Genomic DNA, 27,326 nt, shown 5'->3' with positions numbered 1-27,326 from the left:
TTTTGCGATTTTGTGATCACAGAAATGAATGCAAAATCAAGCAAACGCCACAATAATCGGAGGCGCTTGTAATTTATCAAAATGAACACAGATTTTCCACAGAGATGGGCCAAGATGTGTCATGTGACGTCATCACAACGCGCATTCAGTCGAAGTCCCCGTCGATTCATATGCGTCGAACATGAGTACAGCAAAAAGGTCTCATTTACCAACAAACATCACTGTGCACAACTATTTCGTCAGTTAAAGTAGTTTTAAGCAAAAACAAGCACAAAAAACTCCGCAAATTGCATTGCAAATTTTGAAAACAATGCAGCAGCAAAATCAAACATTCACAAAAAAAACTCAGCGAAATCCTGCACGGACTGGTACATCATTATGCTACGCAGAATACCGAGGCTTTCCATGTTTTGAAAATACCCACATTACCATGGTGTTACCACATGACTTGCAAGCCCCATTGTGTTTGCAGAGAAAATGAGAAGGTTCCTGAGCCCAGCAAGACTCATAAGTATGTCATAAAAAGCATTTACGCATGCAGTGAGCTAAACCATGCATGTCCTGCCTCGAACTGATTCTTAGGAGCTGAATCCTCCCTCAGACTGAGAGAAAACACAATGATATCATTGGTGGTTCTTATAAGCGTTCTGTCTCCTAAATTATGGTAAACACCACCATTTTCCAACTTTAGAAAACAAGCAAACATGACTGTTCCCCTTTGAGCAGGTTAATGCTAACCTGGCGTGATAGCAATGCCGTTGCCATTAACGACAGGACTCTCCTCCTCCTCTTCCTCTGGAGGCTCGATGCTGTCCTTCTCCATGTTGCTCACTGACTTGTTCCTCTTCCTCTTCCCCTCAGCGCTGGGGCGAGCACCTGGCAGCAGCTGGTCAGTCACATTAAACAGCATGTGCGTGGGCTCCGCCGGGGGCTTGGGCGTGCCATAGAAGTTATCTAGAACCAAAGGAGAACCCCTTTTACTAATCTACATCTGAGAACCTGGGTGTCCTTCAGGTTTTACCATGCAATCATTCAGCAGAAAGATCTCATGAAAGACAGCAAAAGACGAAAAGTCCAAAATGAAAACCATTCGGTAACTGTGAAAAAGTGATAGAAACTTTGCGTAAAAAGGCATTGGGAACTGCTTAGTATGCGGCCTGATTTTTTTAGACTGACTTTTCAATCATGTTTTCAGTAACTCTGCCAGTTTCTTTTTTTCCCTCTTACTATGTGTGATGTTTGTTATTAAGGCGACCTCTATCACAAAGAGCCCAAACCTATTATTCAAGATTGAAAAGAATTCATGTGTATCGGGGGGAATCTGGTTTAATGATTAAAAATTGAGTGTGCGTGTGTGTGTGTGGAAGAGGTTTATGAATTCATTTGCAGGTCTTTGTGGGAGAGAGAGTATGGCTGATGGTGGAGTCCAGAGCTGTAAGGAAAAGTTAAATTACACATTGTGACCCAGAATTAAACCCATATATTGAATATACTGTAGAAAATACAGACACAACCATGGAAGTGTTTTCATTTTTCATCTTAGTGATACATTTGTAATGTAGAGATGAATAGAAGGAATCGCTACTCATTGCTAGAGATGTGACAGCATACTATATGGGTGTCCTAAAAGTAAACAAAAAAACAAATGAGACAAAAATATTACACTTGATTAATTATTTGAGTGCCCTGTTTTATTTAAAGAACAGTGATCTATCAAAGTCTGATCTTCACAACACATGTTTGAGGAAGTGTATCATGGCATGAACAAAGGAGATTTCTGAGAACCCCACAAAAAAATTGTTGATGCTCATCAGGATGGATGGATCTTTAAAGAGTTTGGACTCCACCAATCCACAGTCAGACAGATGAGGAAATTGAAGACCATTGTTACTCTCTCAAGGAGTGTTAGAGCAACAAAGATCACTCCAAGAGCAAGATGTGCACTAGTACGCGAGGTCACAAAGGAGTCCAGAGTAACTTCTAAGCAACTACAGGCCTCTCTCACATGTTAATGTTTATGAGTCCACCATCAGGAGAACACTGAACAACAATGGTGTGTATGGCAGGGTAGCAAGGAAAAAGCCGCCACTTTGCAAAAAGAACATTGCTGCCCATCTGTTCTGTGGAAGGAGATCAAAATAGAACTTTGTGATTCCAGCATAAGAACCTGTGAAACGTGGTGGTGGTAGTATCATGGTTTGGACCTGTTTTACTGCATCTGGGCCAGAACGACTTGCCATCATTGATGGAACAATGAATTCTGTATTATACCAGCGAATTCTAAAGGAAAATGTCAGGACATCTGTCTGTGAACTGAATCTCAAGAGAAAGTGGGTCATGCAGCAAGACAGCAACCCTAAATACACAAGTCTTTCTACCAAAGAATGGTTAAAGAAGAATAAAGTTAATGGTTTGGAATGGCCAAGTCAAAGTCCTGACCTTAATCCAATAGAAATGTTGTGGAAAGAGCTGAAGCAAGCAGTTCATGTGAGGAAACCCTCCCATATCCCAGAGTTGTAGCTGTTCTGTACTGAGAAATGGGCTAAAATTCCTCCAAGCCGATGTGCAGAACTGATCAACAGTTACTGGAGACGTTTAGTTGCAGTTATTGTTGCAAAAGGGGGTCACACCAGATACTGAAAGCAAAGGTTTAACTCACAGATATGTAATATTGGATAATTTTCCTCAAAAATAAATGACCAATATTTTTTGTCTATTTTGTTTAATTGGGTTCTCTTTTTCAACTTTTAGGACTTCTGTTTATGTTTTTGGTCATATTTATGAAGAAATATAGAAAATTCTAGCTATAACTTTCTCTAACTTTCAAGCACCACTGAAAATTCCATTTAACGCTACGTCTTCAGTTCCGTGACAACTGTGATAGTGGTTAGTTCAGAGAAAGTCAGCTAACTGGCTAATCCTAGATATGGTTTGATTCCTTTTGCTGCAGTAAATCACAAGCTCCACATTCAGATGTTTACCACTGCATTTAGTTGTAAACTGTGGTGGTTCTTAATTAATTAATTAATTAATTGATCATTGATAGACTGTTTACTTTTTAATTTAAATCTACATTATCCACTTATCCAATTAAGTTGTAAAAAGGTCTAGCGTACCAAAAAAATCTGTCTTCTGTTGATCTGAACTAATTACATGATACAATGCAATAAATAATAATCAATATTCTTTTCCTGAATAATTATAATAAATAATACAGTAAAATACTACTAAAAAAAATAATTAAAAAATCAGGATTATTCATTCTGGAAAGCCATACAAAAAAAAGTTTGCTCAAGGGTTAACACTCGTAGCTTTCTATAAGGGGATTTACTTAGGACCATTTCTAAAAAGAAAAGTCTCAGTTATGGGATTTCTATCTTTATGATTTCCCCAGAGGAATAAACAGAGAAATCTATCTATCTATTGTAAATTTTTATTTAACATTTATTTACATTCCAGAAAGATCAGAAAAGTCCGCTATCAGAATGTACTCAGAAGCTGGGACGAAGTACTGCTGCTAGGCAAAATGGGGTCCTTCATATGGCATTTCATTATAATAGCTAAAAAAAACAAATAGTACACCTCCTATTCATATATGTATTTGCATTTGTATCTCTTCAATCCAAATAGTATAATCATATTCAGGTACATGGACACTGCTTTGAAATTGCCAACTATTTTGCTAATATTATGCTAGTTTAGTGTGTAATTTACCTATTATTTTAGTACAACTCTTCATATTTTATGTAAATGCCTTTATTTTTTATATTTAATTGCTATTTGGCACAACCTATAAATGATAAATATGTAAGAAAAATATGTATTTTTTAATCAGAAATTATATTTCTGATACATACAATATTTTATTTATACATTCATCATGTAGATTAATATTCTATAACAGCAGCTCGTACAACAGCTCCGGCTGTAACTCAAATCACATGTTTGCATTAATTTACTAGTTCTAATACATTTTTGTTTCTATAGTAACAACTCATTCACAGGGACTTGTATGGCAGAGGCTTCACATACTGTAAATCTAATAATAAATGGATTCAAAACATTGTTATTTAACAAAGAAAATATATAATCATTGATTTTTTGTGAAGTTTGCTGTGAGGAGATGTTTATTGAACATTTATGGAAAGAGTTGCCGGTGTCAGAGTTCTGTAACGGCCAGTACGTTTTCCACCACATGAAACGTTGTGTTTTTTCACCTTATTAACTTCAAGTGAGAGAGAAAAAAAGCTGCTATAATGCAACTGATAACAGGAACTCATTTCTCTTTCTTACGTTCCACAAAATCAAATGTACCATTAAAATGTAACGCTAACTATGAAGTGTTGTTTATTAGTAATTTAAACACTTTAATCGTTGGTGAATTGATGTGTTATAAGAGAAATGAAACACTTTGGCATGTGGTGTAATAGGAAAATCCACTTTAAGGTTGTAACAGTAACTCTGCTTCATGTCATGGCCACATCACACCACCCTGTCGTTGATTGTTTTCCTGAAACAGCACACCCTGTTGCATTTTACTCCTTACTTATTTTATAATCCGTCCCAAATAGTCTTAGGGAAAATTGTAACTAAGAAGAAGAAAAGCAGTCTTTATTTTGTGACAGCAAAGTGAAATTATTTTCTTCACATATCAGAATCAGTTGCAGGGTCAGCCATGAAATGGCACCCCTGGAGCGGAGAGGGTTAAGGGCCTTGTTCAAGCACCCAACAGCGGCAGCTTGGTTGTGCTGGGGGTTGAACCCTCAACCTTCTGATTAGTAAGCCAGAGCCTTAACCGTTGGGCTACCACTGCACTAATGGCAGTTTGTAATGAACATGAAGCTCGTACATGTAGCCTTTTGCCCTCTTTTCAGTACAGTGTTTCAGTAAGCAAGATTCAAGAAGACATGAAATGAAATGAAAATGAAAGACATGCTGTTGACAAACAGGCATGGCTGTGAGCCTAGTCAAACTCCATCTCCCACACACCGCTCTCACACTGTGCTACACACATGGCACCATGATGCAGCATGAAAGAAGACCAGTGTGAAGTCTAGACCCAAATGAATCCTGCACCTGAAAACTAGTGCACAACTAGTGCATACACCTGTCAGCGAGCTCCCTCAGGCCCAGGCTGTGAAATGTGTACCTGAGGTTATGTATAACTGTGCCAGAATAAATTCACTCATAGTGTGCATGTGCATTCTGGGAGAATGTTTCAGATAAACGGATACTTCTATTGAAAAATCAGAGTTAGCCAATTCACGAGTGTGAATCATTACGGGTAAGTATGATACTACTATAGCTGATTATAACTTGTATTTTACGAGTTGACTTATGGTTCTGAGTTTAGTTGTGCATTTATTTGTTTATGACTTATCCCAGACACATAAATACAGGATCTTCCAGAGATATTTTTGTGATTATTGTGGCCACAAATGCTTAATTTTTTTTAAAAAATTGTGATGCAATTTGTGTAGGTTTTGTGATTTTTTTTGCGGAAAACTACTTGATTTGGCGAAATTACAATTGCAGGAAATTGTTTTGCAATTGTCGTTCACAGTGATGTTTGTTAGTAAATGAGACCTTTTAGCTGTACTCCTGTTCGACACATGTGAATTGAAAAGGGCTTTGTCTGAATGTGCATGGTGTTGATGGCCCAAATCTGTGGAAAATCGGCGGTAATTTAGAAAAACTGCAAGCTCCTCCCAATATTCCTGAGTTTGATTGATTTTGTTTTCATTTCTGCGATCGCAAAATCACGAAATCCTGGAGGGACTCTAAATAAGAGCTTTAAAGTAAGGGCAGTTGGTCAACTGCTTGGTAGGGATGTAATGCAATTCCACTATCTGCATCTGCATTCAGATTTGAAACCGAAGTAGGTTTGTTCTAATTCAGATTATTTAAAAGAAATTTAACCAAATGTGAATGTACTACTTTGGCACTGGAAACGCTGTAAAAAACACAGAACTGCTGAAAAAAATTAGTAATGTTTAATTCAAAACAACAATGTCTTTTTCAAATCAGGAAACTATTGTTTCTCTTTGGCAACAATAGACAGCTAATAATATTTGATCAGATTTACTTTAGTTTTTGGCTCTGTTACCTTCCAGAAAGATCAGAAAAGTCCGCTATCAGAATGTACTCAGAAGCTGGGACAAAGTGCTGCTACTAGTCAAAATAGGGTCCTTTATATGGCATTACATTATAATAGCTAAAAAAAACAAATAGTGCACCTCCTATTCATATCTATATTTGTATTTGTTTAGAACACACTATCTCTTCAATCCAAACAGTGTAATCATATTCAAGTACATGTACACTACTTTGAAATTGCTAGCTAGTTTGCTAATATCATGCTAGTTTAGTGTGTAATTTACCTATTAAGTTATTACAACTCTTTACTTAATTTTTAAATGGTAAATGCTTATTTTTTTATATTTAATAACTATTTGGCACGACCTATAAATAGCAACAGTTTCTTTATTGAATTTTTATTGTGTATTTGGCTTTTTCTGTAACTACTACAGCTTGTAATGTTGATAATGTAGTCAAATAATGTTGAACTGTTTACATAGTAGGCATAATGGTGTAATGTTAGCAAGCAGGTAATCACTGGATGCTTATAGTAGGCACCTGCCATCTGCCAAAATGCCTAATCCCCAGAATAAAGTGTGTCACTGCTAACAATATCCACCACTTAATGTTCAGTGGGCTCACACTACACACAAGGAAAACAGTGCAAAATTCTACACTATGAAATGTTACTGTTATTAAGGTCTTTTATTTTCAATTAAGCACCGTTTTTGAATCGACTAAATTCACAGACAAAATGTAAATACATCCAGATATAAAGTTATAAAATTTTGTGCTGTGGTTACAGAGGACGAAACATTCAGAGCTAAAGCCCCTGATTCGAGGCCAGAGCAGCACCATCTCTAACTATGAAAATGCGCAGTGAGGCGGAAACCCCACCAGCCAAATATAGTCCAGAACAAAGGTTCTGTCGCACGACTGTGAATACGATATGTATCGCCTTACATTTACATACATGATGAGTGGGGGGGGGAAAAACCCACGAGCCAAACATTTACTATGTGATGGTAATGAACTTCCGAGAACAAGACGGCAAATGACTGAAATTACTGCATAGAGACGTTGCAAAAACCACCTCACCCTATTCCTCCACTCAGCTGGAGCTGTCAAAATGGCAAAAATGAACACCCACAATACTGACAACAACGAGGCCAAATTAAGCAACTCTGTACATCCTACTACCTCTGCTTTCACACTGCTATAAAAATGGGACATTTTCATAAACAGGGCAACAATGCCCATTTACACGTTATCAGTTCAGTTAGTAAGTAGAAGATATGCCAAAGCTTGAAACATGCAAACACTCATGCACAAACTCCACAGTAATGAGAATGGCTGATAGAGGTGTTCACATGTAGCATGAAAACTGGGTCATTGCGTTCTCATAGGTACATATTTTGTACCTTTTATTAGATAATTGGAGAAACATAATTATAGAGAAACATCATAAAAGTACTTAATTGGACCTATAAGAACACTGTTGTACCTTTGAGAGTACACACAGTGGTGCTCGAAAGTTTTATATATAGAGAGAGAGAATTTTCTATATTTCTGCATAAATATGACCTAAAACATCATTAGATTTTCACACAGGTCCTAAAAGATGATAAAGAGAACCTAATTAAACAAATGAGACAAAAATATTATACTTAGTCATTTATTTATTGAGGAAAATTATCCAATATTACATATCTGTGAGTGGCAAAAGAATGTGAACCTCTAGGATTAGCAGTTTAATTTGAAGGTGAAATTAAAGTCAGGTGATTTCAATCAATAGGATGACAATCAGGTGTTAGTGAGTGCCCTGTTTTATTTAAAGAACAGGGATCTATCAGTCTGATCTTCACAACACATGTTTATGGACGTGTATCATGGCACAAACAAAGGAGATTTCTGAGGACCTCAGAAAGAGTTGTTGATGCTCATCAGGCTGGAAAAGGTTACAAAACCATCTCTAAAGAGTTGGGACTCTACCAATGCACAGTCAGACAGACTGTGTACAAATGGAAGAAATTCAAGACCATTGTTACCCTCCTCATGAGTGATCAACCAACAAAGATCACTCCCCAAGAGATAGATGTGTAATAGCCCTTGAGGTCACAAAGAAACCAGTGTTACTTCTATGCAACTAAAGGCCTCTCTCACAATGTTCATGAGTCCACTATCAGGAGAACATTGAACAAGAATGGTGTGCATGCCAGGGTTGCAAGGTGAAGGCCATTGCTCTCCAAAAAGAACATTGCTGCCCCTCTGAAGTTTGCTAAAGATCATGTGGACAAGCCAGAAGGCTGTTGGAAAAATATTTTGTGGATAGATGAGACCAAAATAGAATTTTTGGTTTTAATGATAAGAGCTATGTTTGGAGAAAGGAAACACTGCATTCCAGCATAAGAACCTTATCCCATCTGTGAAATGTGGTGGTGGTAATCTCATTGTTTGGGCCTGTTTTACTGCATCTGGGCCAGGACGACTTGCCATCATTGATGGAACAATGAATTCTGTATTATACCTGCGAATTCTAAAGGAAAATGTCAGGACATCTGTCCATGAACTGAATCTCAAGAGAAAGTGGGTCATGCAGCAAGACAGCAACCCTAAATACACAAGTCTTTCTACCAAAGAATGGTTAAAGAAGAATAAAGTTAATGGTTTGGAATGGCCAAGTCAAAGTCCTGACCTTAATCCAATAGAAATGTTGTGGACCTGAAGCAAGCAGTTCATGTGAGGAAACCCTCCCATATCCCAGAGTTGTAGCTGTTCTGTATTAAGGAATGGGCTAAAATTCCTCCAAGCTGATGTGCAGAACTGATCAACAGTTACCGGAAACATTTAGTTGCAGTTATTGCTGTGCAAGGGGGTCACACCAGGTACTGAAAGCAACAGTTTACATACTTTTGCCACTCACAGATATGTAATATTGGATCATTTTCCTCAATAAATAAATGACCAAGAATAATATTTTTGTCTCATTTGTTTAATTGGGTTCTCTTCATCTACGTTTAGGATTTGATGATGTCATATTCAATTAAGTATATTAAATCTGTGCTTAAATAAGGGAGTGAAAAGTGTTCAGCACATCTGGCCATATCTAGAGTTCGGTTACACACGAATTTAGGCTCCCTTCGAGAGTTACGTACGTTGGCGAGGTTTGGCTAAAACAGAGGCGTGTCTTAATTATGGACAATTCTTAAATAGGACTCATCAAATTGTATTCCAGTATTAAAGACTGACAGTTTGATGTAAGCACATAATATAATTTTTTGTGACCAAGATTTTTATTGTTTTCAAACATAGACAACACAACAGAACATATAGTGCAAATATATAGGAAACATACAACAAAAGCAAATAGGGGAAAAGGGGCAACAGATATATAAGATCCAAAGAGCTCAAAAAAAAAAAACCCCACATAATAACATACAACAAATGTATGTCTTGGGCTGTAAATACATGAAAAAAACAATGTAATGTCATGTGAGGCCAATATTAAGTATATAAATATAATTAAGTAAAAGTATTGTCCATTTAAAGCGGCCAGATTAAGTGCTTACAAGTAAATGGTGGAGCATGATATCACAAAAATGCTAAATAATAGGATGTGTTGGATCAAGTGGTATTTTATAAGCTGCTGAATAATGAGCGTGGAAGCCATTTTGTTAAATTAAGGCAAATTTACAGTGATTAATGTGATAATTACAACTAGGACTATTCATACAGAAATATCTTGTCAATATACTATCAATGTTTACCATCTTTTTTATTAATATATCACTGAATAAGTCTTTCTGTATGTCATACACATCACCTTATATTTGACAGCAAAGAAAAAAATAACTATTTCTTTATTCAGTCCACATGTCCTATTCATTATTTTTTCAGGTGGTCAAGATGTTATTGAAAAACCTCCATCTCAGAAGCTTCTACTCAAGAATTTACATAATCTCAGTGCCGGACCCAGAAAATCAACTTAGGTACCTGTCTAACTAAAGTGCACAAATTTCATCACATAAAAATGGATACTTCTGAACCTAAGTCTCTGACACAAGTCACCAGCCCATCATGTGTGAAATGCTTTTCGTGTGTATGTGTGTGTCTGTGACAAGTGTAGATGATATTAAAACTGAATTCCTCAAGTTCAAATTAACATGGATTAGCAAATATAGCTACAAAACCTCAGTTAAGCTAACAGAAGTCTTTAAGATCAGTTTATAGCCAACAACATAAAGGAATAAATACTATGTAGCAAAGCCATAGCTATCATATCAAGTGCCTAACACTAGCTACCATGCTGAAAGTTGAGACTGGCTAAAATATCAAGTGCAAACACTAGTTAATACATCAAGTGCCTAACACTAGCTACGATATTGAGAGCTAATGCTAGATACCAAAAGTAAAAACTAGCCACTATAGTGAAAGTTAAATACTAGCCACTATACCGAAAGTTAACACTTGCCACTATATTGAAAGTTAAAACTAGCCACTATACTGCAAGTTAAAGACTAGCCACTATACTGAAAGTTAAAGACTAGCCACCATACCGAAAGTTAAAACTAGCCACTATACTGAAAGTTAAAACTAGCCACTATACTGAAAGTAAACACTAGCCACTATACTGAAAGTTAAAACTAGCCACTATACTGAAAGTTAACACTAGGCACTATACTGAAAGTTAAAACTAGGCACTATACTGAAAGTTAACACTAGGCACTATACTAAAAGTTAACACTAGGCACTATACTAAAAGTTAACACTAGGCACTATACTGAAAGTTAAAACTAGCCGCTATACTGAAAGTTAACACTAGGCACTATACTAAAAGTTAACACTAGGCACTATATTGAAAATTAACACTAGGCACTATACTGAAAGTTAACACTAGGAACTATACTGAAAGTTAACACTAGGCACTATACTGAAAGTTAAAACTACCCACTATACTGAAAGTTAACACTAGGCACTATACTGAAAGTTAAAACTACCCACTATACTGAAAGTTAACACTAGGCACTATACTGAAAGTTAACACTAGGCACTATACTGAAAGTTAACACTAGGCACTATACTGAAAGTTAACACTAGGCACTATACTGAAAGTTAACACTAGGCACTATACTGAAAGTTAACACTAGGCACTATACTGAAAGTTAACACTAGGCACTATATTAAAAGTTAAAACTAGCCACTATACTGAAAGTTAACACTAGGCACTATACTGAAAGTTAACACTAGGCACTATACTGAAAGTTAACACTAGGCACTATATTGAAAGTTAACACTAGCCACTATACTGAAAGTTAACACTAGCCACTATACTGAAAGTTAACACTAGCCACTATACTGAAAGTTAACACTAGGCACTATACTGAAAGTTAACACTAGGCACTATACTGAAAGTTAACACTAGTAAAACTATTGAGCGCTAACACCAGTTAACATGTTGAGAGCTAACTCAGATAAAATATAAAGTGCGAACACTAGCAAGATACTAGCTATGTTTCCATCCAAGTTGTGAATTTAACTTATGCGAATCATTGGGCTATCGCATAAAACACTTGCGAATAAAGCACAATTTTCATCCCATGTGTTCACAAGAACAAAATTGTCACTTCCGGGGAAAGTGGTTCAAAGTTGTCCAACCAAACATACATCTTGCGTGCATCATTTTTTTTTACTTTTCTTACTCAATTATCCAATCACAGTTGCGGGTAGTCACAGGACTTTTCTGACTCGCATTGAGGAATTTATTTAGTAAATGTGTGTTTCCATCATAGTTTATGCGCATGTCTTCTTATCAAATAAAAAAATCATCTTCCTCAACTGAGTGCATATGTTTTTTGTGCGCATTTTGGAGATTTTATTTGCATTTGGTGTTGCCATCCAGCGTTTTTTTATGTGATATCCCAACATTTGCATAAAAACACTGAGCGCTAACACTACATAAAGTATCAAGGGCAAACACTAGCAAGATATCGAGAGCTAATTCTAGTCAAAATACTGTAAGCTAGCATTGACAGTGAATCAGGTTCAGTTATACGTATACAGTATATGGATTCTGAGTCTGAGAGAAAAACAAAGAATGAACAAAGTGCATTTTACTCACCTTCATATGTTCCACTCTCTAGTAAAGCCCCACTTTTCTCTAATTCCATAAACCGGTCGACACTCACAAAGTTGTAGTCCACACCTGGGACCTCTCCCTCTTTTGGTTGTCGCGTGGTGCCTAGTGATAGAGAAAATGTGCTTTTCAGAATTCATGTAAAAGTTACACATTATCTAATAAGTATGTAATATATTCTGTTTTACCACTATTATGATTAGTCAGAAAGTGTTGATTAAATTTCTATTGCAGCAGCTCTGAAAATATTTATGGCTATAACTCAAATATCAGATTTATATTAATGTGTTCGTTCTGATGCATTATCGTTTCTATAGCGACAACTCATTCACAAGGACTTGTATGTCAGACAAGCTCCATAAGCTAAGGCTAATAATAAATGGACTAACAAAAAAAAAAATCATGTCGGTTTGTTAAGTCACTGATATGGTTATGGAACTCATTTTGCATGTCAGCACTTGTAGGTTTTTCACCATGGGAAAGTCTTCAGGACAGAGGACTATACATTTTTCTGGTTTGGTAACAAGACAAGCTGCAGGCTAAAATATAAGTAGTAATAGGAACTAACGTGACTTGTGGACTTTCCACAATATTACATGCAACTACAAATTGATTTTTTTTTTTAAAGTACTACAGTCCTCTCAAAAACTATTGGAACGGCAAGGCCAATTCATTTGTTTTTTGCTGTAGACTGAAAACATTTGGGTTTGCGATCAACAGATGAATATGAGAAGAGAATAAAGTTGAGTAATTCAGCTTTTATTTCCTGTTTTTTATATGCAGATGTGTTAAACAATGTCCTGTTATATCGACTGTTTAAATAATAAATAGCTCTGAACATCCACTTTTGGTTTTAGCTTTCAGTTTCACCTGTGAAGACTGCATTTGTTGTTAAAATGGATGAGCCAACATGAAGATTAGAGAGCTGTCTATGAGAGAAAAGCAAGTCAATATGAATCTGAGAAAAGAAGGAAAATCCATCAGAGGCATTGCAAATCACTTCTTACTGGGAAAAGTAACTCCGTTTTGTGTAGGGTCATATCACACAACATTGTCATTGATTATGTTCCTATAACAGTGTTTTATTCCTTGCAGAATGATTTGACAGAAGTGTGAATAAAGCCATAGACACTGGCGTATGTCCTGAGTGTAATCTAAGAAGCAGTGAGCTACATATCTCCAGTGCTGATATCATTTTATCCTTAAAACTCTCTCAATTCCTCCACACTTCTCTGAGCTCTTGAAATGCTGTTAGTCATTAGAGTTCGAGTTAGACTTGAAATGAGTTTCGAAATAGAGTCTGGAAAAATGAACTGCCTAGTTGGAGACAAAACTTTGCAGTCAGGCCAAATCTCTGTTAGCAGCAGGTCTCTGAGCTTTACAGTGGCCCCCTGAAGAGTCGCTCTCACCCAGAGACAAGGCAGTGACAAACCTGACACCCCAAACATCTTCCTGCAGGATTTCTACCAAACACCACAGTTATGCATTCAAACTCCGGAGACTGAGAATTTTAAGACGTTTAAGATAAACGTTACCTCACAGCGCTTTGGGCGGCTCGAGTACAGGGAGTACATTAATGATGGAATTTTATCGGAGCTCACAGCGTGCGAACAGATATGCTATTACAGGTCTTCAGAGAAGCTTAATGATCATAATCAATAACAACAGGCATCCTGTAATCAGGGCAACATGATTACATGAAACCCTGCAGCTCCTGACCGTGGAGAAAGATTGAATCATGAACCAGAAATGAGATCTGCATCGTGAGTACAAGACGTACAGGAGTGGTATCTCATATAAGGGGTCTCATATTAAAGCAGCTTTTCTTTAGGGGATAATTGAAATCTTACAGAAAAATTTACTTGAGGGGGGAAATCTGACATTATGCAAGCAAATGCATAGTTTATATAGATCTCAATCACGAGTGTCGCTTCAGCCAACTAATATCATTGACTACGTTTACATGGACAGCAGTAATCTAATTATTGACCTTATTCTGAATAAGACAATATTGTGATTAAGGTGTTTACATGAGTCACTTTTAGAATACTTCTTTCATGTTTTACATGTTATAGAACACAGATCGATTAACGGCACACGTCATTACGTCCCCACGCCACGCCGTCCGATGTTCCCTCCAGAATTTCACGTATCAACATACAGTTGGTCTTCGTTATGGTACCGTATACAGTTTGGGGTGTTTCATTTTTAATTTTACGAAAGCTTCAAGTGCGGTTAATTATTTGTCATGCTGTACGTGCAAACAGACGACTACTTGAAGCTGTGGGCTGTGTCCCAAACCGCGTACTTACATACTATATAGTAGCCGAAATACATGTATTACACGCGCTATATAGCAGGTAAGTACGCGGTTTCGGACGCAGCCGTGTTCTCTTGTTTGCCATCAAACGGTTGAGCACTGCCGTGTGTGTACGTGTCCTGTCGCAAAATGCGGTTAAAACTCCCACACGACGTTAATAGTGTGATTAAGGTGTTTACATGTCTGTAATGCACGTCGATAATGCGACTAAAACAGGAGTACTCCACATGTCTTAATTCGATTTGTGTATACTTTATGACTTTAGCATGACTTTAGTCAGATTAAGGTAATCAGTAATCTCTGTTTACATGGTAATTTCTTAATCAGAGTATTGTCTTAATCAGGTTAATATCAGAATATTGTTGTCTATGTAAACATACTGAGTGACGCTAAAACAAGAGCTAAAACGAATTTAACAAATGCACACCATGTAATATAAGGCTGGTTTACACTAACATCCAGCTAACAGTTTGAGGTTTCCGTTTCTGAACATTTTTGGAACCTTACTGTTTTAGGAAGGTTTAGTAACATTTAGGAATATTAAAAAAAATCGGCCAAGTTTTCTAGGTGTTCTGATAACTTCATCAATGTCGTTGTAACGTTTTGTTAGGAATGTTAAAACTACTGTTTCCTTATTTATCTTTTTTTCTACCCGGTAATGTTGCGTGAGGAACATTATACATAAATCATTATTACAGCAGATATGTTTAGAACACTGGAGGAACATTGTTTCCGTAATGTTACAGCCTAACCTTAAAATCTCTTGAATGCTTTGATAACATTCTGTTAGCTATGTGTAGCCTTCGGGAGTTTGGACAAACATTTAGAGAGCACCTCCACAGCGATTATACACAAGTATGCAAGAGGTGGTTGATACTGCTTTTATAATACAGTTCCCTAAACAAGAAATTAATATTGAGTAACTGAAATTTTAGACCAGTGGTTCTTAACCATTTTGCGAGTGCAACCAGCTTTTAAGAATGACAATGTTTTTATATCTTATTAACTTCGAGACAGAAAAAGAGAGACTGGTGAGGGAACGATGGTTTATAGCTGCTATAACATAAGCGATATGGGAACTAACTTGTTTTGCGGACATTACAGAACATTAAATGTATCTAGAAATGGATAAAAAGTATGACGCGTTGTTTATTATACATAAACAATTAGCATTGTCAAGTTGCTGTGGTAGAAGAATAAACCATAATAAAACACTTGCTGTAAGTGGAAAAGAATCAAATCAACATTACAGAAGCCTTTTGAAATCCTTTTAAAATCAAGTGTAACTATTTTATCAATGGCAAAGTACTGATTAAATATTTTAGGGAAGTAGAAAGTGCAAATAACTGCTAAATAATTACACTCTCACTAATAATCTGGGGTCAGACAAGTGCTCATCATTTACATCATTAGACTCATCCAGGGTGGGCAGATAGATTTAAAGTTGCAGCCCAGAGGTGGAATTTAAATAACAATTATTCAGTATTGTAAAGCGCTGAGCAGAGCAGACGTTAGCTGTTTGTGCTATTATTATATGTATGAAGGCATATGCTGCTTATACTAAGAAAAACATTTAAAAGTATACCACAGAGACTAATGATTAATTTCTAGTTTATTTTTATTGTGACATTTTATTTTTGACCTTGTGGAAACATATGGCTGGTCCCCTTGAGGAAAACTTCTTTGTTTGTTTATTGGTTTTTGTTTATTTTGTATTTAAAACAAAACTAAACTAGCCAAAATGTTTCCTTTTAGTTACAGATAAGATAGTACAGATAAGAAAGAATACACATTAAATAAGAATAGAAAAATGTCTAAAAAATATATATAATAGGAATAGAAAAATAAGAATAATAGTAGTAAAATAATAATAATAATAATAATAATAATGGCAATATGTACACTATGAACACCTCAATGTATGCACAGATGAATAAGAATATGAATATATACAGATGAGTAACACATCGTTTATATGCAAATAAGTGACAAATGGAATATTGCACAGTTCACAGCAGAGGGTGAGCAACAAAGAGTAATAAATAAATAAATATACATAGAGCAGAATTTTATGTATGTGTCGGCTGATGTTGCAAAAAACAATCATATATAAATACACACACACACACACACACACACACACACACACATATATATATATATATTTATATTTATAATATATATATATATATATATTACAGTGCATCTGGAAAGTATTCACAGCACTTTTTCCACATTTTGTTATGTTACAGCCTTATTCCAAAATGGATTAAATTCATTATTTTCCTCAAAATTCTATAAACAATACCCCATAATGACAACGTGAAAGAAGTTTGTTTGAAATCTTTGCAAATGTATTAAATATTTGCAAAAAAAACCCAACAAAATAAGCAAAAAAAGTATTCACAGCCTTTGCCATGACACTCAATATTGAGCTCAGGTGCATCCTGTTTCCACTGATCATCCTTGAGATGTAAATTCAGTTGGTTGGCCATGATTTGGAAAGACACACACCTGTCTATATAAGGTCCCACAGTTAACAATGCATGTCAGAGCACAAACCAAGCCATGAAGTCCAAGGAACTGTCTGTAGACCTCCGAGACAGAAATGTATCGAAGAACAGATCTGGGGAAGAGTACAGAAACATTTCTGCAGCATTGAAGGTCCCAATGAGCACAGTGGCCTCCATCATCCGTAAATGGAAGAAGTTTGGAACCACCAGGACTCTTCCTAGAGCTAGCCGCCCGGCCAAACTGAGCGATGAGAAGGGCCTTAGTCAGGGATGTGACCAAAAACCCGATGGTCACTCTGACAGAGCTCCAGCGTGTCTCTGTGGAGAGAGGAGAATCTCCCAGAAGAACAACCATCTCTGCAGCACTCCACCATTCATGCCTGTATGGTAAAGTGGCCAGACTGAAGCCACAACCCGCCTAGAATTTGCCAAAAGGCACCTGAAGGACTCTCAGACCATGAGAAACAAAATTCTCTGGTCTGATGAAACAAAGTGAATTCTTTGGCCTGAATGTCAAGCATCATGTCTGGAGGAAACCAGGCACCACTCATCACCTGGCCAATACTATCTCTACAGTGAAGCATGGTGGTGGCAGCATCATGCTGTGGGGATGTTTTTCAGCAGCAGGAACTGGGAGACTAGTTAGGATCGAGGGAAAGATGAATGCAGCAATGTACAGACACATCCTTGATGAAAACCTGCTCCAGAGCGCTCTGGACCTCAGACTGGGGCGAAGGTTCATCTTCCAACGGGACAACGACCCTAAGCACACAGCCAAGATAACAAAGGAGTGCCTACAGGACAACTCTGTGAATGTCCTTGAGTGGCCCAGCCAGAGCCCAGACTTGAACCCGATTGAACATCTCTGGAGAGATCTGAAAATGTCTGTGCACCGATGCTCCCCATCCAACCTGATGGAGCTTGAGAGGTCCTGCAAAGAAGAATTGGAGAAACTGCCCAAAAATAGGTGTGCCAAGCTTGTAGCATCATACTCAAAAAGACTTGAGGCTGTAATTGGTGCCAAAGGTGCTTCAACAAAGTATTGAGCAAAGGCTGTGAATACTTATGTACATGCATTTTTTTTTTGTTGTTTTTTTATTTTTAATAATTTCAAACAAACTTCTTTCACATTGTCATTATGGGGTATTGTTTGTAGAATTTTTGTATACACACATATATATATATAATATACACACACACACACACACACACACACAAATTCTACAAACAATATCCCATAATGACAATTCTGTATATTATAATTTCTATATTATTTATAGAAAATAAAAAGTTGATGATATCGTGCATATATGAATATAAAATTATAAAGTGCTTTATACCTGTAGCGGACATTATAATGGCTCCTTTAATCAGCCTGCACGATCTAGCTTTTCATAATGATTTTATTTTCTTTCTCTTCCTCAAAATGTTTTCCCAGGTAACATGTATAGTTGAGGTTTTACCATCCAGACCAAGTATATGCCTCTTCTAAAGCATCCATTTTTCATTTTGGGCTTCAGAAAGTGTTTAATATCTGGAGGACGGTGCACTGATATGCATGCTACGAGACTAAATACAAGAAATAGTAGCAGTCAAACATCTTTTTGTCCAATGCACAGAAACTCACAGCCGTGCATCCGGATGAGATTAAAATTATCAAGCAAATGCTGAGTTTGGGGGGGAAAAAAAGGCAAATGCTGAGTTTGGTCTGTAATTTTCTCAAAGGAGGACGAAGAAAAACACAGACATTGCTGATCTGGACAGAAATAAAATCACAGAGTAGCACCTGTAAAATAGGAAAGCATACCAAGACCACATGAGAAAAATTTATCTCATCTGGATAGGGCTTATGGAAGGTTCTTACAGTATAAGGAGAGCAAATGGGTGTGTGTGTGTGTGTGTGTGTGTGTGTGGTGGATCGCATAAATCAGAGCAGAGTTTCTGTTCATTTTACTTGTGGTCATGATCAGATAAACAAAGCAGTAAAGGTTTTATGCATTTTCAGATATATTTATCTATATATTTATGTCAGAGTATAACATAAGAACTGCAAACTTCTTTAGTGATTCAGCAAGGGGTTTTGCAAAGTTCTACAGTTACTGTATATTATTAATATATCTTGTACACAATGCCTCTGCTAATCGTAGATTAAATCTGAAATGAAGCAGGCCCATAACCCAGAGTTCCAGTGTAATGGTTAGTGATGTGTAGCAACATTATTCCTTATAGCAACATTTCATTAAAGGTCTTGGTCGTGTTTTTCCAGTGTCATTATCACAGCTTGAACAATGCCATCCGTTAACCTTCAGGTGCGTTTCCCAGTCCAGCTGTGCGGTCGTGCTTTTGAAAATGCTAATCCCGACCTGGTCGATCACTGAGATAGACAATTCTGCTCACATTTCTTCAGAAACGATGCTTTTGTTACTGAAACCTCCTAATTGCTTCATAAATACACTCTGACACCTGTCACAACCGCTTATCAGCAATTAGATCGTTGTGCAACAGATGGCAAATATGTGGCTTTAAAAGCCCTACAGGAATTAGAAATTAGTCAGTCGGTCCCCAAGAGAGACTCGCTTTGTAAGACATGGACCACGATCATGTGTGTAAGTAAATTACAGCTGCAATCAGCTGCAGATAGCCAGTGGCGTGCTGAAATAACGAGGCCAGGATCCTCGCTCACATCTAAACACACACTGCGGATAAAAAGAGCATTTAATGAAGACATACACAGCCAATAACAAAGACCTAATCAGACACCGGACAGAGTCTTATTGCTGAACAATTGGAAGTGGCTGCGATAAGCGGTTTCATTTAGTGGACACAGACAGACTCCAGTTTTACAATTAATCCAGTAAACAGTCATTTCTCTCAGAAGGCTGGGATAGATGAGAAGGAAATCATTCGCAATATTATAGATAGTTCATGACTAACACAATTTTAGAACTCTTCATATTTAAGCATACCACTACTTTGTGCTGTTAGAATAAACAATGTGTTTACCTGTAAATGTATTCATGGTGTCATTCTGTTTATGTAGATGATGTATTATGTAAAGAAAAAAAACACTATATTATATTGCAAGTTAGGAAAATAATCAGCGGCAGGGTTGTGTGATGCGGCCTGACGTGAAGCGGCTTTACTCTTCCCACCTCAAAGTTGATTATTTTCAAATAACACCACATCATGAAATGTTTTATTCCTGTTATACCAAAGCAACTGACCAACGATTACAATTTTTACGTAACTGTACTTTTTATCCATTCATAGTTACATTTAATGTTGCGGAAAACAACATCTGCAAAACAAGCTAGTTCTTCTTATCACTTATGTTATAGCACTCTGTTAAAGTGTATAAGACACCAAAAAAAAACACAGCTTGTCATGTTAAAGAGATGTCCTCCATTTTTAAGATGTCCCCATGTCTGAAATCTTAGTTATAGCTTTACATCTTACAGTGGAGACTCCTTACATCGTCAAAAGTCAATGGGTTTTCTGAATGGGTTTTTAGTTAAATGCCTGAAATAAGGTCTGTGGATAACACAAGCTCAAGATACAATATCTTATTCTATGTCATACTTTTATTTTTTTTTACTTCTGGAGACTGTAGTTAGGCTTCAAAATTCATTAAAAGTCGTGTTAATTTGTGAAAATGATCTTGATGAACAAAAACGTGTGACAGAGCATATTTTCTGCAAAAATCCAAAAGCCAATGGAAAAATCCTATTGGCTTTTTGTCGAAGGAACCAGCGTGATGCTAACTTCTGAGTTATAGAAAACGAATCAACACCTTCTGACCAATCAGAATTGAGAATTCAACAACACTGTGGTAGAAACAGAATTCGTATACAGTCTTCTCATATACAGTAAACATAAACATATGCCGGTACAAAAGACTCAGCTTGATGCTCTCAGGTTCTTGGCAAACATTTTCTCCCAGCTCCCATCAGTGCTCCCATTCAGAGTAGAAGTGTTGTGTTACATCGCTGTGAGAAATCACAGCTGCCCCAGGTGTCTGTTTTTGATCATTTTCTACAAGAAAAGTCCATTTTGACTGTAGAGCTGAAAAATACATCGAGTGTCCAATACATCGTGGCTCGAAAGAGCTGACATGCTGCTGAATAATAAAACACTAAGACACAAAAGTCAAATCAGCTCAGTCTCACTCTAGAGGACGAGAGAGAGAAATAAAGAGTGAGGGGGAGAGAGAGAGAGAGAGAGGGAGAGAGAGAGAGAGAGAGACAGCATGCACAGCTTATGTAATATGCAACACAAGAAGACATATTCAGGGTTTGAATATTCTAATATTCGAATAAAACATTCCGTCTATGCCGTTTTCTCAAGAATATTCTGGACGGATCTAAATATAGAAAGTGTTGGATACTTCTGAATATTCAGTGGAGACGCCTTCCTGTTTGAGGGCATTTCAAGCGTACAAATTCATAACGAGAAAAATCCACTATAATCACATTAACAGTTTGCATCATGTCACCGCACACATTTTGTATTTTCTGTATTTTGAAATCATGTACAAGGTTAATGTAAAATCGCATGATCATATTTTCGGAAGCTACTTTGCTGACTGATTCAAGTTTCTACTGAAAAGATCAGACGAGCTGGAATTTGAAAACAATATTCAAACAACAACAACCCAAACAAACAAAAAAAACCACAAAAAAAAAAACATTTGAGACAACAGTTGAGACTGTGCATATGTAGTGACTCATCCTCGCAGTCCTCTTCTCTTCAGACACTTCCACCCCAGACGCTGATGCCTTATTATGAAACCTTTTGTACTGAGATATCGGAAGCATCGGAAAAGAAGTGTCTGGAGCCTGTGGGGTACACATTGACTGACAGAAACTAAAACCTTTAACTTGTGACTTTCTGTCCATAAATGTTTCTGCCACTTTATGGAGAGAGAAAATAACTGATTGGTGTTTTTAGACTGGGCTAAAACGAATTGCAAGGTAGCTTTTTAATCAAGAAATAAAGCAAACTAGCTAGCTAAAGCTGGAGAAAACTCTTTTTCTAATGTGTATGATGAGCTGTTAATATGAAAGAATTTATCAGAAGGACAGCTATTCAGCACAGTGCCAGTTCCCCGCTTCGTTTAATGGTTGAAGCCGAAGCAGACGGACGGAACTGTTCATATTGACGGCGCACAAAATGGCGCCAACGACCCTGCATGCCTTCTCCAGCAATACAAAAGACGCATTTCAGAATGCATGTGCATTTCGGTGGGGGGTCGGTCAGACAGTCACGGCTTGGCAATAAAGAAAATGCAGTAATAAAGCCATCTGCTTGGTGAGTTTAAACTCCGCTGACATCTACGATTCAGATACAGGCTCTTCTGTGAACAGCTGTCGTTCTACTCACTCATTTCATACAGACTGATTCACACATGACAGGACAAATCAGAATGAATCATGGCTGAAGATGAAACCCCCCCCACCCACCCCCGGCTGGATTTATCTCAGGCTCTGACGATGCAATTTTCATGCATGCACGAGGCACGAGAGCGCCCTTTCAGAGGATCGGACGCTCTTCCTGTGTGCACGTGCAGCTGCTGCTCTTGCCCTCACAAAAGGCCTGAAAATAACACAAGCAAAGAGCAAAAAAAAAAACGAGGCTCTCATTTGCATGTGTGGCATGAATATTTATAAGATTTGTCGGCTGGATTAATATGAAGTGCTCACAGCAAAATGGTTCGTATTTGTAGCCCGGGGACTAAAATCGGAAAAGGGTGGAGCTGTTATGTTTTTGTGTTCATTTCTCATCATCATCATGGATATGAATCAGCCTAGAGAAAGACTATTTGATGAAGCGGAAAACGTGTGTATTACATGTGCCCTTCCATATTATGTTATAGTTACGTTTTTTTAATTACTTGTGTTATTATTATAATTATTATTATTATTATTATTGTTGTTGTTGTTGTTTTTGTTATCATTATTGTTATTATTATTTTAAAAGGCAAAATCATGATATCATGTCCATAATGTAATCCCCTGCAAAAACATCTGCAAAGCGAAGTACATCTGGTCCACAAAGGTAATACAATGGGCTAAGAGAATGGCTTAGTGTCCCATTGCATACAGTAGAGACACACACACACACACCATTGGATGTGATTAGGAGTAATGATGACGGATCTGAAATTGCATGCAGATTGACCTGTTCTCATTTTTACGATTTTTTAAACGCAAACTCGGTTTGCCCCTAAAGACTGTTATGCGTACAGGAAACTGCGCTTTCATCCAAACCCAGGGTGAAGAGTAAACGATTAATACTCTGCTCTCCTCCTGAGCTTCTGTGTCATTCAGTGCGTTTACATGGACAACAATGTTCTGATATTAACACGATTAAGACAATACTCTGATTAAGAAATTACCTTAATCCGACTAAAGTCATACTCGAACACAAATCGAATTAAGACATGTGGAGTACTCCTGTTTTAGTCGCATTATTGACGTGCATTAGACATGTAAACACCTTAATCACACTATTAACATTGTGTGGGAGTTTTCGCCGCATTTTGCGACTGGACACGATCACACACGGCAGTGCTCAACCGTTTAACGTCAATCAAGAGAACACGGCTGTGTCCGAAACTGCGCACTTACCTGCTATATAGTAGGTGAAATACATGTATGTAGGCTACTATAAAGTAGGTAAGTACGCGGTTGGGGACGCAGCCCACAGCTTCAAACAGTCGTCTATGTGCACGTACAGCATGACAAATAATTACTGCACATGAAGTTTGCGTAAAATTAAAGATGAAACACCCAACACTGTATATGGTACCATAACGAAGACCAACTGTATGTTGATACGTGAAATTCTGGAGGGACGTCGGACGGCGTGGTGTGGGGACGTAATGACGTGTGCCATTAATCGATCTGTGTTCTATAACATGTAAAACGGGAACATGAAAGGAATATTCTAAAAGTGACTCATGTAAACACCTTAATCACAATATTGTCTTATTCAGAATAAGGTCAACAATTAGATTACTGCTGTCCATGTAAACGTAGTCAGTGTGTCTTATCAAGCAAAATCACAATAAAAAACACAAAAAAAACCTAAGCGTTCTTAGACTGCTAATGAAAGCATATACTAATGTTTCTTTCTTCATATCCAGTGGTCACACTTTATTCCGTGATGTGCTTTGGAGATCACATTTACTCTAGCAACCACAGCAAAAGACTAGAATAGTACAAGCATGGCGTGTTATTTCCCCCATCCTATATTCTGAGAAATGTCTTTTTCCGGATTTTGTTAGTTGATACATTAGTTGTATGGTCCTGGTGTAGTTTTTCTTATTTTATGTTTCATATTGTGTTTGTGTACAGATGTGTGCTGTTGGCTGTTCTGCACAAGGGATACATTTGCTTTCTTGGTTGTGCTCCAAACAGAGTCTGCTCCTTAATATCCTTATCCATATTTTAATGCAAGCTACATTCACCATGTCTGAACTAGGGCTTTTCTTTTCCTTTAAATTATTCTTTTTTATTATTATTATTATTATTATAATTATTATTTGACCAGTAAATCAAACAAGTAGCCGACTAGTCATTTTTCCATAGTTAAAACAAAAACTGATTCCGGACAGCTATGGAATTAAAATTGTGCCAAAAGTATTAAACGTAACTTTTCGAGAAACGAACAAAAATATACAATGTGATTGAAGAAAACCCCTCACTAGCCAATGAGAGTAAGTCGCTGTTAAACCCCACCCACACGAGAGGTTTGTGCCAGAAGGGCGAACGTAAACCCCCGGAATGTAAACGAGAACTTTTAAAAGCGTAAACGAAAACTCTAGCAGCGCATTCATAAACCGTGATGAAGTGAAAAGAAAGCTTAGAAAAATGTTAACAAAGAATAATGTGTATTTGAAGACCGTGTTACATTTTTGCCGCCGAGTTCACTGTTTTCGGTTTCAGAGAGCTTCTTTCTCATTGTATATTTTTGTTCTGTCCTTGACAAGTTGCGTTCAATAATTTCTGGCACAAATTTACTTCCACAGACATCACAATTTATGTTTTATTAGTGCTCCTAAATGCTGATAAACAACAGCAAAGAATGTGTCACACTTTAATTAAAACCCATACACAGCCTACAAATTACATTTCCAGCTTCAATGCTTTTTTAGGCCAGACTGTTAGAGAAGAAAATAAATAAATCAGTGCAATACATGGGCAACGTAATAAATATGTGTATCTTATTGCATGATTTAAGGATGTACAGTGGATATAAAAAGTCTCCACACCCTTGTTAAAATGGCAGGTTTTTGTGATGAAACGAGGATAAATGGTGTCCGAACTTTTTCCACCCTCACTGTGAAATTACAATGTATAAAAATTAAGTGAAAAACAATCAGAAACATTTTAGGGAAAAATAGGAAAACTAAAAAAGTTGCATACATGTGCACACCCTTTTATAATTGGGGATGTGGCTGTGTTCAGAATGGACCAATAGCTCTGTGGCCAGCCTTCCATGGATGGAGGATGTAATGTCTTCAGCAGCATCTGGGAGGTTTTTTCAGGCTGATAATGATCCAGGACTTGGACGTCCATGTTAATTCCAGCCACAGTAGTGTCTGGAAATGTGTCTGGTTTGTTGCTCTAAACTAGCTGAGTGGAATTTGATAGTGAAATGCAAGCCAGCCATGGCACTGAATGTGCTCTGTTACACCACGCTATGCAGCAGTGCAAGAATTTTATTTCAATTTTATGTAGCATTAAAGGGCTACATGCAAGCAAAGTGATATCACAGTGTTAACAGTCCATTAAGGAAAATAATTTCAAGTTTAGCCTTGCACGGTTGACCGTAAAAGGACACTTAGTCTGTTCTCTTTTATCAATCTACAGCCTTGACTAGTTGACATCCCCACAGCAGCTACTAGTTACTAGCTAGCTAGTACACTAACTGTGCTTTTCACCCAGTCTCAAATGCTGACAGCTGACAGCCCACTCGTACAGCTCTTGATTACCTGACTCAGTCATGCTGAGAGCTGGAACACAACAAAAAATGTGAAGTGCCTTGGGTCCTTGAAGAAAGAAAATCTCAGAGCTAGAGTACTGCTCAAAGTGTCTATCTGCTAATACTTTAACTGGCTTCCCAGCGCATGTGACTCCTTTCAGAAACAGAGGCGGACTTGTAGGTGGAGGTTAGGTGAAGGCTGACACTGAAATGCTGCACTTGCTGAGCAGCGCTGAAGCTGTTACAAAGGCTTGAGACGTCCGACGGCCAGAGGGCTGAAATTTGCCTGTAATTGTGTGCGGCTCTGCGCTGACACTCAGAAACAGGGGGAGCTGCGTTTCCCTCTAATCCACAAATCGGTCACTCCAACCTTGAAGCTACATGCTGCTCTGCCTGCTGAATCTCTAATGCCTGAATAAGGCTGAACAAGCTGCAGAGTGGCTCGGGCATGAAAACCATGGGCTCAGGTTCCAAACCAACACGCACAGATTGTGCACTGCGGTGGAATGGTACGAAATAGTTGATTGGATTCAACTGCATTGTCTTGGTACAAATACTAGTACAGTACAATGAAATGCATCTTGGCCTTGTTGATGAGAGAGGTCAGAGGAAAATGGCCAGACTGGTTCAAGAGGACAGGAAGGCTACTCATGCTGTACTCATGTTCGACGCACATGACTTGAAGACGGCTTTTTCTGAATGCGTGTCGTGATGACGTCACATGATGCGTCTCATGCCCCTTCTGAATACTGAGGAGTTTGCTTGATTTTGCATTAATTTATGCGATCACAAAATCCTGGAGGGACTGCCCTATTAACTTCAAGGGAGAAGAAGAGACACTGATGAGCGAATGATCTGAAGGGAATGAATCTGGAGGGAATGAATGTTTATATCTGCTATAAAGTAAGAGATAACAGAACTAACTTGTATCACGAATGTTCCACAAAATTAAACATAACTGTAAATGCATGAAACCTGTTTTTTAATTGTTGTCAACTAAATATGGAAATAGCTGAGGAATATTTAACGCCAAAAAAGTCAGGCAAAAAAAACAACACACTTTGGAACATGCTGTTGTTGGACAACATTAGGGTGGTAACACCACACCTCAGTGTTGTTTATTTCTTATAACAGCTTGTCGTCATGTTTTATTATTTACTTAGTAGGAGTAAAATATCACCACATTTAAGACGTATCTATGAATGCTTTTGCTTTGTACAGCAAAGTTATTTAGTTCACCAATAAAAAAAAACCTATCATTTTCTAAGGCATTAATTTAGCCCATGTTAAACACTGA

The 27,326-nt window shown here is 37.4% G+C and overlaps 1 protein-coding gene across 3 annotated transcripts in view; it reads right to left on the bottom strand.

Annotated features, from left to right (window-relative positions):
• The window catches only part of magi2b (membrane associated guanylate kinase, WW and PDZ domain containing 2b), a 169,955-nt gene that overhangs the window by 84,057 nt on the left and 58,572 nt on the right, over positions 1-27,326 (bottom strand). For 2 of the 3 annotated variants that reach the window (XM_053631159.1, XM_053631160.1), the window contains exons 3-4: positions 12,197-12,316; positions 739-954 (exon numbers count right to left, since the gene is read on the bottom strand). In XM_053631159.1, the coding sequence (XP_053487134.1) occupies positions 739-954; positions 12,197-12,316 (336 nt within the window). The remainder of the gene's footprint in view (positions 1-738; positions 955-12,196; positions 12,317-27,326) is intronic. The other variant, XM_053631162.1, reaches the window with a different exon arrangement.

This window comes from Ictalurus furcatus, chromosome 8 (genome assembly GCF_023375685.1).
Source record: "Ictalurus furcatus strain D&B chromosome 8, Billie_1.0, whole genome shotgun sequence".
NCBI classification, from domain to species: domain Eukaryota; kingdom Metazoa; phylum Chordata; class Actinopteri; order Siluriformes; family Ictaluridae; genus Ictalurus; species Ictalurus furcatus.
Note: the sequence above shows the minus strand (reverse complement) of the source record. Positions and strands in the feature narration are given on the sequence as shown.